The sequence below is a fragment of the Antrostomus carolinensis genome, unplaced genomic scaffold (assembly GCF_000700745.2).
Source record: "Antrostomus carolinensis isolate BGI_N321 unplaced genomic scaffold, ASM70074v2 scaffold49295, whole genome shotgun sequence".
NCBI lineage: Eukaryota > Metazoa > Chordata > Aves > Caprimulgiformes > Caprimulgidae > Antrostomus > Antrostomus carolinensis.
In genome coordinates, this window is record NW_010315255.1 from 1 (window position 1) to 11,785 (window position 11,785).

Genomic DNA, 11,785 nt, shown 5'->3' on the forward strand with positions numbered 1-11,785 from the left:
AAGTATTAGGCTGCAAGAAGGGCTTCAGTTTGGATATATCTTACACCACCAAGTCAGTGCACTTTGTCCTAAACACACCTCTGTCCAGTTTAATTCCCTCGTCAAACCGAGAGAACAGCCGGTAGCGCTGTGCCCAGTACTTGGCCAGCTCTGGATCAGCAGCAATCTCGGCAGGTATAGCTCCCAGTGCAATTTTATTTCTTCTCCTCCTTTTTTTCTCCTTCTTCTTTGCAGTAGTTTTTTCATCTAAAACTGGAAGACACTGAAAAAGTTAAGAATTACTGTTCTTGTAGGCTAGGAGTGTAATCAGTAGAGTTAACCTATAAAATGCTCAAGTTTAACACCACCACTAAATGTCCTTTATTACTGTTTGCCAGATTATGCAGATTAGTGGTTTAAATTAAAAAAGAGCATCCTATATTTCAAGGGAATAGTGTTACCTGACAGGTATCAGTCACAGTCCTAAAAATCAAAACACTTCACTCATTATTTAAGAGACTTAACATGCTTCCACCTTCAACTGATGGCAACAAGCCCTACATAGTGAGCAAACAAGTGGATCAGAGATCAATTTAATGCCCTTATCGAAATAAGAACCAATTTAGACAAGAGTTTTACACTAGAAATCTAACATAACTGAATTACTGTAGGAAGGATTAAACTATATGTAGAAACCTGAATAATCCTGTTTTTCTTTATTTACAATGTTAAACTGAAAAGTTCATAATACAGATTAATTTTTCCCTAGAAAATAAATTTAACAACATATGCTCCCCAAAGCTCAGCAACATGCATCTGTGCATCTGAGAACCCAAAACCTGACCATTTACCTAAAGTCAATCACCCTCATCCTTACAGGCGGAAAAGGGTGTGAATTGGAGATCCATTAGATCACATCTAGCATCAACAATTGTTTATCTATAAAGAAATACTGCCAATGTCAAAGACAAGACCTGGGATTCTGGCGCTCCAGGAACAAGCTACTTCCACTAGCACAGCTCTCAATCAGCCTCATTACTCCTTGGACCTAATGAGTCTCTTTGAATAAACAGAATAAATAAATAAATACCACACAACACTGTAATTCAGAAAAGCAGTATTGAGCCCACTGCCAATCCATTTCCAGTCTGTAGGAAACGGATGTACCTTGGCTGACATCCTCTGCCTCTGCCCGGAGATAATCGGGAATATCCAGAGGGACGAGCTGCCGCCCGCAGTCAGGCTCCTGCCTCCCCACGCCCTGGCGATCTGAGCTGCTCGCTGCCGCATCCTGCGCTTCCTCCTCAAGGTTACTCCTTCCAGGCTCACAAACAGCTGTGCTGGAAGACGATGGCTTTTGGTTTTCAGCATTCAGTGTCACAGTCTGTGTGGCAGCAATGCTTCCCTGATCCTCCGAGTCGCTGCTTGCAGATGATGCCTCTGCTTTACCTTGAGGGGAGGCTGTCTGGGATGTGGCTTCCTCCTCAGCCTTATTAACCTGCTTTAGGAATGCTTCCACCTGCAATTGTCAGATATCATGGATTATTAGACTGTTAACCAGCTGACTTTTGAACTGTAAGGCTAGTTTAAAAGCATTAGAGTTCAAAAGCTCCCGCCATGCATACACTCTCAACCACATGTATTTTGAAAAAAGTAAAATATCCATAGTCAAAACATTCAGGAGGATACACAAGTCCTTAACTCTGCTCCTTTTTTACAACACCTCAAAAACAAGTTGTCTTTGGGAACTAGATACCAGCTACCTGCAAAAGAGAAACTCCACAAAATTAACTGATAAATACAGTAAATCATTCTCAAGTAATATCTGAAACAAATAGTCAGACGGACAAAGACTATTACTTTGTAATTAAAGAAGCTGCACTCTGCCTTCCAGGACTGGATGAACAGGTAAAATTGACTTCATGCATTAGTTGTATCAGCTTGTAGATGTACCAAATGGTGCAAGCGCTCAAGGGTTCTGCTGCACAGCAGAAATCTCAGCGTTACACCCTAACCAGTGTGCAGATGGTGGTCCAACCTCTTCACAGGCATACACAGATGCTCCCTTTACATTAGAGTTGCTCTGAGTGGCACTAAGTCTGGGTCATGTCCTTACCAGAAAGTATGAGGAAATTTATAACTTTTTTTTTTTCCTACACATAATTAAAGTTGCTCTCCAACTATACTGGCTTCAGGTACAAGATGGCAATGGTCAAGCCTCTGATTAAAAATTATAAAAATGGGACTGGAGTTCAACACAACACGTGCTGTCACTACCAGAAAACAGCGTTTTGCACTTGAGTGTAAAGGAATGCCAAGCATCTCAGAAGGCAGCAAAGTAGCATTTAAAATCTGAAGTAGAAGATTTTAAAGAGACTCAACTAACAAATCTACGGTGAACAAGTTTTTCTCCTCATTACTAGTTTCTGAATTACAAAAAAAAAAAAAATATTAAGCATAAAGTTATAGGTGAAAATAAATGCAGGTAGAGGTATAAGCAAAAATGTTGACACAAATTAATAAGAATACGGAGTTGCATAAAATACACTAAACTATGCAAACATTTTTCCTCTCACTGCTGAAATGCAAGCACTAACAAATGCCCTCACATGCATTTTAAAAACAAAGATACTTTTAGTAATTACAGAAACCTACACACACACGCCTCTAAAGGAAAGATGCACCCAGACGTTAGGAATGACTTTCAACTTCGCCATTAAGCTCACATTCCTCTTGACAGATTGCCAAAAGCCCACCAATGCCTTTCCACACCCACCCCACCCTAACTACTCTTCACCTAAGCAGGGGAAAAAAAATTAAAAAAAGAACAGTGGACTGACAATTAAAAAATGCCACCTACTCTGGGCAAATTATTTTTTTTTTATTTTTCATAATTGAACAACAGCTAAGGGAGCAGACACATCTATGAATTACAGCAACACTAACCATTAAACCTACCTTCTTCAAAGTTTTATTTTTTTTGCAAGACATTTCAAATTCCTCTGTAAAGAAGATGTGTGTATTTTTGCTCTTCCTTGGTTTACGCATATCCAAGAATTTGGACTTGAGTTTTGCCTTTTTCTCCAAGTATTGCACAGTTCGGTGGGTGAAATCTGGAATTCCACCATACCTGCAATTAATAAAAAAAAGGGAGGGGGGGGAAAGGAAAGGAAAATAAAAAAAAAAAAATGGACTTTGTTATTTCCAATCTGGAAGCTTTAACATGAATGCTGATGTCTACAGAAGATGGTTTAGGTTAAATTATTTCTTTACGAGACATTTGCTCCACTCTTAAAATACAAGTCACTGGATGCAGCTGCTAAACAATGTACCTTCATGAAAACTTTTAAATATTTTTATTTTAAAATGTTGACCCAAATTGGTTTTAGATTTTATTTTTTTTTCCTAATAGGCGTATAAGTGGAAACAATTTCCCAGACCAGCCTGAAGAATAGGAAATGAAAAAATAGCTTGATTAGTAGAATAAAACATGTTTTAGGTGGCTGTAAAGAACCTCCAAAACAGCTACTTTTGTTTCCTGGAAAACACAATTTAAAAAAAAAGAGAAAAAAAAATAAAAATATGGGCAATTCACTTAATTTATAAAGTAGAACAGAGACTATCAACTACAAAACACATTCTTCTTTGACACATATATGCACATATATGCGTACCAAACAACTTGCATCTTGCAGAAGTGCTAGACCTAAGCTACGGTCCACCTGTGCCCTGATGTTACTTCTACAGCACTGACCACCACATCCTTAGGTCATTCCAGCAAAAAAGAAACTTCACTGGGCAATACCCTGGCAATACTTTACTAGTATAGCAATACTTTACTAGTATAAAGCAACCACATTCCAATATGAAACAGCTATAAATTATGATCTAAGCTCACAGAATTCCAAACTGAGAGGACCAACCACTGTCAGAGCCTTTAAACATCCCTAATTTAAGTAGGTGACCAGCCATTTAGCATTTACACAACTGGAAGTACCTTATGAATTTGCTTCTGTCTCAAGGCACTTTTCTTGTTCTTTAATTAGTCTCTGTAACTCTGCATCTCTCTCTCTCTAGCCAAAGCACGACAGTTTTATTAAGAGCAGAGACTAACTTTGGGAATCATCTTCAAAAATTTAACAAAATGGGAATAGAGATCAATGGCCTATTTGAATAATAACAAGAGAGCTGACTTGCTATGAAGAAACCCTGAGTTCCTCATAAGCAATTACTTTTGTCCTGTGCCACACTTGAAACCCAAAATAGAGCAGGTTTCCTCAGGGTCTTCCACTGGGTTCTCATCCACATCCAATTCATGGCTAGGAAAAAACACAGATGACAAAGTTACTTACTGGAAAAATCCACGTATTTTACAGATATACCACTAAGAAATACATGTATTGAAAACATTTAAATGTGGACTTCAGTAAGTTCTTCCACCCACTGCTGACACCAAGCAAGGCCGATAACACCAGCCCATTCATACGCATGAGCGCATACCTTTTTTTTTTTTTAACCCAATTCCAAGCATGTGCGTTCTTCTCTTGGGGTTATTATATTCCAACTATTCCAAATGACCTCTTAGAATATTTTAATATTAAGACCTACACGGAACTGATGAAGACAGTGTTTGTTCACCCTATTTCCAAATTATCTTCATCATCTATTAAGTTATCTGTATTATTATCTATTATTAATGCTAAGGCAACAGCAAAATATTAGAACAAAACTAAAGCTACGTCATTAGCAGGTAATTCCATCCATCCCTTCACCTTTGAGTTTGTAAATTTATTAAGAGGAGGAGCCACCTCATCATATTTGAGGCTGTAAATTTTTAGAGAAGAAAGAAAAAGACTGTGTCAAGGCAGAGATTAGCTATTTTATGATCACCATAGCACTGAGTACTTCACTGGCAGCATACAATTCAGTTATACAATACAAATTATTTACTACTGTTCTCGTATTGTCTACACTAATTAGACTTAGATAAGCAAGTTGTCCTATCCAATTAACAACCTTCAGTGGCACAAGAATAATACTGTCACCTTGTACAGTCATCGAGGCCATAAATTGTTTTCATAAAGCAATGGAAGAGAAGAAATACCCACTGCTTGTTGACAGGTAAAGCGATATGCAGTGGTGGAAGACTACATGGTTTTGTACTAAAGTTTTAACTCAGAATCTCAATCAAACAAATAGTTACTATAAATCAGGAGGTTTCTAGACTTGGGCTTCTTGAGAAAAAAAGCTCATCTGAATTTCATGACTTGCCTTCTTTTGACTTTGGCATGTCTGTACTCAGGAGGCTCTTCATCCTCGTCTTCATCTTGGTCATGAAGCAGCAACTGTTCTTTGCCATTTGAATTTGATCTACATGACTCTTGTGAACCTAAAAAAATAGATGAGATAATATTTTCTTTCTGCATAAATTAATTCCTTATCTTCTTGTCCCCAGAGTAATGTCTGCAGCTACAGTAAGGTTGTCTTACATGCCTGAATCGGACAAATAAGGCACAAGTGCCAAACACACATATCTTTATCTATTCTTGTTTGATGGACAACATACCAATACAAGCTTCCAGTATTAGTTACATTGTAGAGTTAATAATCTTAAACAGGACCAACTTCAAATTATCTCAGCTCTCCAAGAAGAATAAAATGCCTACAAGCTAAAAATTCAAGAGTTTCTTCCTTGATCGTAAATTTTGTTTCCATTTCATTAGCTATACAAAGATATTCACACACATTTAATAAGAGAGGATTCCAACACTCCTCTCATTTCTTGCTGGAAAGGAGAGTTTCCTTTCACCTCTCCCGTTCCAACTCCACTATAGGATCAAGACAGGACCACACCTGCTTCTTCCTTCCTCAGAAAGTCAACAGCAGTGGACTAAGAGGTTTCCCACCAAGCTAAAGTCCCGAGCTGCTGACACTTAACTCATGTGCTTCATCCCTCCTCTTTGTTAGGAGAAATCATGCAACAGTCAGGAAATATGTTACACTGCTGCTTACAGCCAACACTAGCAAGGAAGAACAGGCAGGCAAACAAGATGGCTCTCTCCCTTCTCTGCACACTGAACTGGCTGGCAAAAACATCTCCAGACCAGTCCTGTACCTCCCTCATGGAAGCTCTTCCAGTAGTGTAAGGCACAGCCACTGGCTTTCACCATACTACTACATTACCTGGCAGTTTCACTTGTTAGCACTAGCTGGGAATGTATGAATTTGCAGTTGTAAAGATGACTGCGCTCACTGCCTAATTCATACTGCTGGAAAGGACCTCTGAAAGACATCTAGTCCAGAGAAGCAGAGGGAAAAAAAAGAATCAAGTATGCAATCATTCCACAAAATACTTGATCAACTTTTTAAAAATGGCATAATGCAGATATGCCCTTGCTTCTTATATATAACCACCTAGAGAAATTCTATTTCAGTTGATTTTGTATTACCTGTGTGGTTAATACTTTTATTTTCACGAGATGCACTCCTTTTCATGGTTCCTCCATCACAGGGCTCCTCCTGGCTTTCACTGTCAGATGATCTATGCTCTTGAGGACCTTGTTGGACTACTGTTAGAGCTGCGCTGTTCTGCTCTACTCCCTCCAAATTCAGATTTAAATTACAAATCCCAGAGGTTATTTCACTGTGGAGCTCAGCACTTGAAGGGAGTGTTTCCTCACTTCTGGTGTCAGAGGGAGACAGCTCCAAGCTCAGCACTTCACTGTGTTCAGCCCCTGGGCTAACTACATCCATTTTGCCCGAAAGACCCATCTCCTGGATAACACCATTAGCTTCCATGTTGTCACCGTGTGAACTCTCAGTAGTCCATCCCTGATTTGTCCAGTACTGAAACTGTTCCCAGTAATACCAGTACAATTCACTGTAATGCTGATCCCACTCTTCCCTGGTGTCTGGATTACTCCAAGGTTCCGAGGCTGTTGTGGCTTCAGACAATGAGACCTCCTGATGCTTCTCCAGCCAGCTTTGCCAAAGAAGGCCCTCTCCATACTCGCTCCAGTACTTCTCCCATTTTTCTTTAAGTTCACTGGATGGAGCCTCATTTGCAAGACTTTCTGAACTCTCACAGTTCCCTTCAGTTACAAACTGAGGTTTGCTGCTGTTCTCCCACTGCTCTGTAGCTAGGGCCAGCCCACCAGAAACAGACTGAGTATGACCACCACAAGCTCGATCCTGGCATTAACCCTATTTTATCCTCATGTTTTTCCTGTAACTCTTTTTTCTTCTTCTTTTTCTTTTTCATAATCTTAATGTTGCTCCTCTTTCTGTAATTTTCTGTTGCCTAAAATACAATAGAAAAACATACTTAGAAGTCCACAACGTATAAGCAGTTATTTCTTGTCCTCTCTCCAAGCACATTTCTGTTTCTGTTGTAATCCTCCCTCTCACTGCAACCCCATTGTTAGCTTTCTCTCCACAAAAGGCTGTGGGGTTTATGGGTCTGATAGGGCCCTGCTGAGGAAGTTGTGAGAAAAAACTGTAAAAAAAAATGTGTAGAAAAATGGGACAAAAGAAAGGCAATTGCAGACAGAAGTGACTGCTGAGAGGGAAGTCATTAGTAGCTCAAAGATTCAAGAGGAAAGACATCAACATGTAACACTATAAAATCCTAATGGGAGGTCAGTCAGGAATTGAGGGAGCCACTGGATTGAGCTCAGCAGTACAACAGTATTTCAGAAACACCACAGACCTGTTTTGGGGGACTGCGGAAGCCGACCTCTACCATCACCTGATATCTGCCTGGCCAGCAAACACTCTTCAGGTGCCGTATTAGGATAGTGAATAAGCAGTATTTAGCCTAATAGATTGTTAAATCCTTACTATATTCAAGTGCTTTAAACAAAAAAGCATCACTTTATGCTTAAAAGTTCGATAAATCCTGCAGCTGAATCTCTGTATGCCTGGCTAAGGACGCCTGAAGGCACTGATCCAAAAGAGGGGTGTAATGCTCCTCCAATCCCATACTGATCTACAAGTTGGCTAACAGAAACACAAGGAAAGAGCCTCCTCCCCAAACTGGTGGCCCTTTCATTTGTGCAATAGATCCCTTTCACTTGTTAGAACAAACTCAGACTACTACAGTTGTCTAGTGGAACAGAAGACAGAAACCTGTCACTGAAAGGAACCACTAAGGTAACTTGTTGGTTTCACCAAATCAAACTCCACTTGTTTCATTGGGGTTTCCTGTGCTTACAGATATAAACAAAATTAAAATATCCAAGAAAAACAAGTCGTTCTATCAGATAAATCTGCCATTTTTTTCCATAAACTGACAGACTTAGTTTGGCAGGTAAAAAGGTGGAGGTGATGAGGGACTATAACTCACAAGGGCAAAAGACTGCAAACATACAGATATTACTCCAAATGTCTCATCAGCTGCAGTCCCTAGTTTTGCTGCACTGACAGATGCCTATGGTGGACTATAAAGAAGCTGGGTTCAGAAAACTGGCATTAATCTTTCATCCACGTCTCTCATAATGTCATGTTAATACACACAGTGCAAATTACAATGCTTAGCAGTAATCAAGTAAAAACATACCTTATTTTCTCTTTCAAACTATTTGCCAACAGCCTGGCCTTATCAGCTGCAAGGGGGATCTGAGAAATTTAGCTTTTTATACTAGTATCTAAAGCTAAATGGTTAAAGCAGATGGTGTGAACACAAGTGCTCAGACTAGGGTGTACTAGTTGTCCTGATGCAGAGGATCAATGTTGCCATGGCTGTTTTAAACTAACTCTCTCTAGGAGCAAGAGCAATATTTATATATATATATAGAAGCACAAAGCACAGCCTGATCCTGCTTAGTCAATTGGCAAGTGGATTTTACAAACTGCACAGATCACAGTGCTGTATGTTGCCAGAAGTACCTGAGGCAGGCAGCTTAAAGCCAGCTCAGATACATTTCCATGAACTGTAATCTCAAAAATAACAGAAGAGCAGACATGCCCCTACGTTTGGAAACACAAAGTAAACAGAACAAATAAAGGAAATATTTACCACAAAGTCCCTGTGGGCAGACTGCCCACCAAACTGAAGAGGCAATCCCATACTCTTCATAAGCTCGGCCTCCGAGTCCAGTTCAACTTCTTCCAGGTTGAGAGCATGATTAGTATTCACCTTTAATGTCGCATTGGGACAATGGTTCTCCTCCTCAGATGCTTGTTCCTCTCCTATTAACAAATTATATTAAGTGAATATAATCTGGTTCTGATAATGCATCAGCATGGCCTACAAAAATCAGCAGAACTGCTTCTTAAGCTTCCTTTCCCATTTAAAATTTTCCTCATAAATACACCAATGTCTGCATAACTATCAGTAGGAACCAAAATCAAACTTCAATAGCCAAAGCACTGCACTGGGTCTGGCTGAGACAGAGTTAGCTTTCTTCATAGCAGCCTCTATGGTGCTGTGTTTGGGACCTGTGGCTAGAACAGTGTGGACAGCACACCAGTGTTTTGGTTGTTGTGGAGCAATGCTTGCACAGCATCATAACTTTCTCCTTTCCCAACTCTGCCCTCTCCAGCGAGTAGGCTGGGGTGGGCAAGACAGCAGGAGGGCACAGAGCTGGGACTGCTGACCCAAACTGGCTGAAGGATAGTCTGAACTATATAATGTGATGTGCAGCAATGAGAGCTGGGGTAGAAGGTGTGGGTGCTTGAGGTCAACCTATCACAAACATTCACCTCAATAACTTGCAGATAATTTACTGTGCAGATAATTACTTACAGTAATAACTACAATAATGCTCAGCAAACAACAGAGAAATCAGTATTATTAAAAGAAAATTCTTTACAGGAGTTCTTTTTGGCAGGTACCACAGCAAACTTAAAATAAAAGAAAACTGGCAGTTTTGTTACAAATCTTTCAAAATCACACTAACAAAGATACTACAATTTTACAAAAACGTAATGTGTGAACTACTGAACCTAATTATCTCAGAAATAACTCATCAACTATTGAATCACTTCTTCCACATCTATCAAATTTTTAAGCAAAATCATACATCTATAAAATGACAAATACCACTGAGAAAGGAGGAACAGTATATTGATTAAATTTATGAAACACAAAAGCTCTTGAGTAGTTGCTAAAAAAAAAAAAAAATTGTTTTTTTCAGGTTGTATTTACTGCCAAATTATCACACAGCACAAGACTCTTCTGTTTTTAACTGATGACTCTCATCACAATTCAGTCATATACACACAAAAATATTGTTTACATTCTCCTTCTTCACTCCACTCACATTGCCTCCATCTAACCTGTGCTATTAATTCCCAGCTTCTATGGGCATTCCTTTCTGTTCAGAATTCTTCCTTTCAAATCAAGTAATTATATGATGCAGGAGGTAGCAAGACAGCAATGGAAAAATGAGATACCAAAGGAATTATCTTCAGATAGGCATATGTGGGGAATTTGGGACAATGGAGAAAGGGTGGTGTTGAATTTGCCAGAGCATGCACCATGATTATTCCTAAAATATGAGGAAGTAGGGAGAGATTTACTCCTCTGGTCCTTCTCATAAGATTTCTCGTGCACATGCAAACAGTAATTGCCCCCATCAAGGTCACTGCTTCTTCTCTACTTCTGGCGCAGCAGATTAATCAGCAACAGTTAATGTCCTAGGCTGGGGTAGAGGTAGCCGGACAGTATTGCCCCCAGGCAAACATCTAGGCTCTGCAGACCCTCTGCTATATAATTAAGTTAGTTGAAATTACGATTTTAGAGCAGGTCAGGGACCTGTGAGCTAGGTCTATGTAGCAGATGGAGATTCTGTGAGCTGGTAAATCTGTCCTGACAGGAACAGGCGTCACACCTGGTTTGACACAAACTTCCACACCAAGATTACGGTAACTTGAAAGCTATGCAAGTGCTAAATTCTTATTCACGTCCATCCCCATAAAAAAAATACTGAAAACCAAGCCAGAAATAAGCACGAAATGAGTTAGCAGTTACACAGTCCTACTGTACCTTAAATAACCACACATAACTTTAGGTATGACAGCACATCATATCACACAGTACATTTTATTACCTTACCTGTACTGTCATTGTCATCTTTCACATAAAATCCTTTTAATCCTAGTTTATATAATTTTCGATCTCTGTAAAAATGAAGACAGACACTGACGCAGAAGGTCATCATTAAAACAACTTTTTTTACAGCAAAAACAATCATTCAGCGGAACAACTCTCCCCAGTGATGTGGTGAAGTCTCCACTGCTGGAGGCTTCGAGATGCGACTGGACAGGGTGCTAAATAACCCCATCGAGGCTCCCTTTGCCACCAAAGGCTGAACCAGATGATCTCTCGAGGTCCCTTCCCACTTGGGCTGCTCTATGACTCTAAACACATGAAATAAAGAAAAATCTGAAAAAGGCAAAACTTTAAAGCCTGATGGGAAAGCCGACACAGGAGATGTTCAAAAAATGCTGCTGCTACGCAGAATACCCTGGAATTAATTTTTAGGCCCACAAACGATTCCGCTTAAGTGGAATTTAATGCTTTCAGTCCAAACCTGCCAACACCTCAGCCACCACCCAACGCTGAAGGCACCTCATCTCTGCAAATGCCTCCGTTAAACACCGAGTGGATTTAACTCCAGCAGCTGCGGCCGCGGCCACGGCCACGACCTCTTCTCCCAGATCGTGCACCAGCCCCAGAGCGGCATCGCTCCCCCTCGCTGAAGAACCTCCTCCTCCTCCTCCTCTTTCCCCCCCAGTTCAGGGGGGCTCCAGGTCCCCCCGCGCCCGTTCGGGGCGGGGGAGAAGAGGACGGGCGCCTCGCACA

The 11,785-nt window shown here is 40.2% G+C and overlaps 1 protein-coding gene across 1 annotated transcript; it reads right to left on the reverse strand.

Annotated features, from left to right (window-relative positions):
- Nucleotides 1-78: 78 nt before the first annotated feature.
- Nucleotides 79-11,093, reverse strand: LOC104524884 (trimethylguanosine synthase-like; the record flags this gene model as incomplete). Its single annotated transcript, XM_010167890.2, is given in 9 exon segments — nucleotides 79-252; nucleotides 1,147-1,498; nucleotides 2,938-3,109; nucleotides 4,212-4,298; nucleotides 5,251-5,368; nucleotides 6,429-7,174; nucleotides 7,176-7,279; nucleotides 8,996-9,168; nucleotides 11,036-11,093. Coding segments are annotated over 8 exon segments (1,813 nt in total), but the record flags the coding sequence as incomplete, so codon positions are not given.
- Between the last annotated feature and the right edge of the window lie 692 nt (nucleotides 11,094-11,785).